The sequence below is a fragment of the Buceros rhinoceros genome, unplaced genomic scaffold (assembly GCF_000710305.1).
Source record: "Buceros rhinoceros silvestris isolate BGI_N320 unplaced genomic scaffold, ASM71030v1 scaffold36952, whole genome shotgun sequence".
Taxonomy (NCBI): Eukaryota; Metazoa; Chordata; class Aves; order Bucerotiformes; family Bucerotidae; genus Buceros; species Buceros rhinoceros.
In genome coordinates, this window is record NW_010400101.1 from 1 (window position 1) to 5,364 (window position 5,364).

At 44.4% G+C, this 5,364-nt stretch overlaps 1 protein-coding gene across 1 annotated transcript in view; it reads right to left on the minus strand.

Annotated features, from left to right (window-relative positions):
• Nucleotides 1-1,802: 1,802 nt before the first annotated feature.
• LOC104489570 (ankyrin repeat and KH domain-containing protein 1-like) overlaps nt 1,803-5,364 on the minus strand; it is a gene marked incomplete at both ends in the record, with an annotated part of 8,104 nt that continues 4,542 nt past the window's right edge. The window contains 5 exons of the mRNA XM_010131741.1: nt 1,803-1,880; nt 2,336-2,789; nt 3,114-3,288; nt 4,274-4,390; nt 4,679-4,774. Coding sequence (XP_010130043.1) covers nt 1,803-1,880; nt 2,336-2,789; nt 3,114-3,288; nt 4,274-4,390; nt 4,679-4,774 — 920 coding nt within the window. The remainder of the gene's footprint in view (nt 1,881-2,335; nt 2,790-3,113; nt 3,289-4,273; nt 4,391-4,678; nt 4,775-5,364) is intronic.

Here is a 5,364-nt window from a genome sequence, read left to right on the forward strand (position 1 = left end):
CACCTCAGCCTCTTCCTCTGCCTGGCTCACTATGTTTCCCCCCGCACCCAGCCTGTGCTGTGTTTTCTGTTTTGAAAAGCTTTGTAAAGAAAAGGTACTTGGTAATAATGTCTCTTTCTTGCCAAGTACTGGAAAAAGTCTGCTTTTCACCTCTTGCTGCTACAGATTTCCTGGAACGTGCTTCTACCTCTCACCCCCAGTTTATGAATGGGTAACTGAGGCACAGATATTTGAGCATATTGGTGTATTTAAGTCCCAGTGACCTCAGTTTGAAAACTGGTGCCCAAATGTCATTACCTGCACTCATACAGTTGCAGTGATTTGGTCCAGAGATACAAACAACACAAAGTTTGGGTGAGAGAGAAAAGCAGATGCAGAGAGAAGAGGCAGTCTCTTGTTAGACTCACTGATCTATGTGGAAGGGAAGAGCAGCAGCACTGGGAGCTCACACACTCCTCTGCAGCACTGAAACAGGCAGCGATCTCCACAAGTCACTGAAAAACTGGCCTTACACGATTCAACCCAGCAAATCTACGGCAAGCTGGAGAAGGAGCAGAGGGCCTCACACTCCAGCTACCCTCTAAGCACCACTCCTCCTCTTTACTACAGGCAAGTTTTTATTCACCCATTTTATTCCCCATTCTTCACAGCATTTGATGTTCACTGCATCTTCTTGCAGGCAAATGGTTTGTTTATCCCACACTTTATACTGTAGAGCTGTAGAGATATGTCCACACTGAAGTAACCTCAGTGCACTGAGGATAAAAAAAAGCAACGCTCAGACAATATGCCTTTTAAAACAGCAACATTTTCTCTCTTTACCTTCGTAAGTTCTAGCTCCAATAATACACCTGCCCAAGGCATTTGAAAGTTCTATGGAGAACTTTAATTGTCCTCAAATAACTGGAAGACTGACACAAAGAGAACAAGAAAACACATATGAAAGAAAAGAACAAAGCCCTTTGTGGAACACTGATTCCAGAGCAGACTTTGAAAGCATTTTTCTGCTTTGTCTAAAAATGTCCAGGTATGTTTTCACAAAGGCATCGTTATGAACTGAGCTTAAGTTTCAATTACAGCAGCCTTGTCACTGGCACGTCTACGACTAAAGAGAAGAGGCATTTGGGAAGAGCAAATTTAGAAATGATTTTCAGACAAAGTCTGCCTAGTGCAAGAGCACAGAGCTCCTGCAGAGGTTTGTTACATACACCCCCCGTTTTGGTGTGTAGGTACTGTCTCGTTTCTCAGCTGCACTGTTTCTAACGGCAGCACCACTTCCCACAAGAAGTCACGAGTATGCGTTTGGCAGTCCTGCTGGAGAGAACTGCACAGGATTCCAAGGCTTCTGTAGGAGACCTTGGACGAAAGGTCCAAGGCAGGAACAATTTATGTTCCGAAAAGGAAATCCTGACTCTCTTCCCACTGCCAGACAAGTGCTTCCATCAGTGTGGCCACAGCTCTCTCACTCGCTGCCCCTTCTGATCCCGTTAACACCTGCGTTTCCATAGAAGCCGAGTTCTCAGTCCCGTCTCCTGCAGATCAACCCCTATACCCTCTCCCCTCCCTTAATGATGGCAAATAAAAGAAAAAACAAAACTCTGGAGGATCAAACTCATACTACTTATATGTAAAAATAAGTAGAGGCTACAGATTCAGATGAGATCTAAGCTTTTTGATTCAGACCGAGGACTTGTTCAGAAACTGGTGTTATAACAGTTATTAGGTTATTCCCTGGTAATTGAATGATCTTCCAAACCATTCATATGGCCCCAGCACTTCCACCAAATTCTTTTGACTCTCACCTCTGGCTCGACAAGGTTAAATCAAACTGACCATCAACCTGGCAGGCGAAATGCTCAGAGTCATCAACTTCTTCCCTCCTTAAAACAAAGAGATTGCAATTCAAATGGGATAACAATGAAACCATAAAATAATTAAGAAGTATTGAAACCACATTGGTCAAGAGATTGTAAGTAAAGCTGGCACTTCCTCTCTGAATTCCTGGCATATTCACCTTTAAAATCTATTCTAATAGAGTTGACAATGCAACGTGGATGCTTAAACAGTAGAGAGAAAAAACGGGCTGTTCTGCTGAAGTCGTATTAATAGTAGTATTCAAAACAAGCCAGCAATTAAAAAAAAAAAATTCTTATCTTTACCATTGTAAAGAAGTTGAGTTCAACAAACGCGACAGTGTTATTTAACAAAGAAAGCAAACTCAGTCTCTCAAGACTTTGAGGATGTACCAGCTGGTGTAAAGCTTAAATTACAGAAGGTTTCCGTGGGCCTGGGCAAAACCCTGTGAAACAACAGGGAAGCCAGATGGCACACTCACCTCGCCGGCGTTTTTGAAGCTGGGGCGCCCGTTTTCTCTTCCTGAGAGGGGATGAGTAGTGAGGAGTAGCGCCGCTCCGAGGAGTTGGTGTCCATCGTGAAGTTCAGCTCTTGGCTCTTGCCTCCACTGCTACTTTCGCTATTGCAATCTGTGCTATCCAAGTTATCGGAATCGCTGTTTCCACTTGCACCACCACCTCTTGGCTCTCCATTTATTTTATTTTTATCTGCTTTTTGCTGTGCTAGAGATATATGCTGATCTGGCAAAATTATTTGCATGTTCTGAGGCGTCTCTTTTGTTTTATTTTTCTTATTTTTTCTATTTGTGCTGGGGGTAGTCACCACATTAGCTCGCTTCTTCCCAAAGGCATTTGTGAAAGTAGTTGAAGTTGCAGAAATTCCAATTGTAGTTGTAGTAGTTGCACTAGGAGGCTCTATAGGAACTTCTTGCTCCACTGAAAGACACAAAATATGGAAATCAGTGCCCTGACTGAAGACACTGCGGCTGAAGTTACGCTCCTTGCTGAGTTGTCCAACTGCCTGCACCACATTCAGCTGTAAATCCTCCCACAGTGAAATACTTCTGGGAACAAAGGAGGAAAAATCGTGAACAAAGGAGATTCGCCAGGACCTCTGACTGCAGAGTGACCAGGGGCAGAAGCTATGCAATGCTGTCACAGTCCCAGAGAACCCAGTTCTCCAATGGATTCCCCTTACCTAGAGGGTTAAAAAAAGGCAGCCCCACAACTACATTGCTCATAGAAACACTTGTTCTTTACCTTCATCGTCATTTTCTTCATCATCATCGTCTTCCTGCAGTTCCAGAGTTTCTTTAGGCTTGTTTTCTTCATCTTCTTCTTGTTTTCTTTTTTGTTCCTCTTTCTTCTTCTTTCTCTTTTCCTTTCTTTTCTCCCTTTTAGCTGCAAGAGCTTGTTTTCTGCTCTCCTCTCTTGACTATGTAGGAGAAAAGGATCCATACTTTAAAATATAATTAAAGTTTTCACACAGACTAGATTATACTTACAATTCAGATCTTCCCTAGAAATTTGGGGGGAGGGAGAAAGGAGAGACCCTTATGGAACAACAGGACTAGCTGGTCACAAAGCTTCTAAGAAATTACATTAACATAACAACCAAAATGGAGGTATTACAAAAATACAATTTTACTGGAAAACCAGCAACAATTCTCATCACCTCAGTCCTCTAAAAAAAAACAACCTCATGAGTATTTTTTGCAGCAATGCTCACTCACATCTTTGACTGAAAAAGATCTCCCAGAAATTTTATAGAAAACATTGCTACAATTTTAACCACTTTTTTTAACAATATGGTATTGGACAAGTCACCGCTGCTACACTGCAGCTTTGCACAGGCGTTTAACTGTCACCAACACGGAAAACTTGGAACTCATATGGAACAAAACTGGCAAGAGCCTCCCTTAAGAGAGCCCAGCACAGAGCGCTTCAGAGGCAGCTGGGTGACTCTGGGACACTTCGCAGTGCCCTCAGTGTGGGAGGTGCTGATTTTCCCCACTCTCTGCTCAGCTCTGCACAGCCCACTGGGCAGCTGTGGCCTCTGTTTGTAAGCCAAGTCCATGAAACACTTGTGGGCTATGGACACAGTAAGAAACAGACCACGTACTGTGGCACCCAGACTGCAGACCCCCTGTACTCACACATCATCCGCACTGAAGAGAGCTATGACCTGAGGGAGCTATGGCCCAGCCCAGGCCTTCCTGAAGAGCAGGCAGTGGCTAAAGCAGAAGCCAGTTCTAACTTGCCTCCCTCAGTATACGCTTCACTTTCTGTATACTGGAGGAAGGAGAGCACATACAGTCCAGCATGAAGAACTACTGCCCCAAGAAGCACCCACAGGAACACCTGACGGACTAATACGTAGTTCAAACCGTTATGCTACACCACAGCCGTTCTCTACTCACCTTCTCCAGGTCTAGCTCCTTCAGCAGTATTGTTGCATTCTTATTTGCTTCCGCAGCCTGCTGGTCTTTAGCTTTCACAATCGTCTCCACACACTGGTGACACTTTTTCAACAGGTCCTGGAATGCAAATGTGTCTTACACCCTCCGTAATAAACTAAAATTGAGGAGCGAGGCCTGCTCTGCAAACACGAGATCAGCTTCCCTCTGTTCATGAACACAGACTAATTCAACTGAATAGGACTCCAAACGCTGATTTACTTTACGTCTAAAGAGGAGACATGCACAAACCTCTGAGTCAAATGCACATGAGCGAACATGTCCACTCGGGTTTTGACTACCAAAGAATTTCTCATGTGTATTTCTGCTGAAAATAAGAGACAGGTCTTTTCCCAAAGTTAAACTCACCTTGTCAGTAATTGTTGCTATGTATCGCATGCATTCGATGTCTGAAGGGAACTGGTTAACTTCTTTGACCAGGAACTGAACTACTTTCACATGCCCCTAGAATAGCAAAGAAAATTCTCATCTCTTGCACTCAACAGTGTCTGTTCACCATCAGAATACGAGTTTGATTTCTTAGTCCAACAGAAAAGACTCAAACCAAGCAGGAACATTTCTGGTAAGCTGCTGTTTGGGCAGAGAGGCGGCTCCTCTTCGCTCCGCGTGGACAGGACAGCATGTCTGCTGTTCTACAGCACGGCGGCAAAGACCAGCTCTGCCACAAGTAGTTTTTTATTTTAAACTCAGACCACTCCCTGCCCAAGGGCAGAGGCAGCTCTTCATGTCTTTAGTAATGGCCACGAAGACCCTCTGTAGACCCTGCCTGTCAGCCCAGCCCAATCTCTTGCCACTCGGAGCTAACAGCCTGTTCAGTTCCAAGGAACTCTGATCAGAGAACTGAGCTGCTAGAGGATGACCCTGGCAAACGCGCTCCTCTGCCGCCGGGGCCATCCTCGCCGTTTGCCAAAAGAGCCGTACACTTCTCTGATTTGATATTTTGCTCAAGGCAAAGCAGCTAGAGTTAACGAATTCCTCTGCTATTGCTAAGTCCTTGCATCCAACAACAAAACTGATGAAGCCACCACAAACCA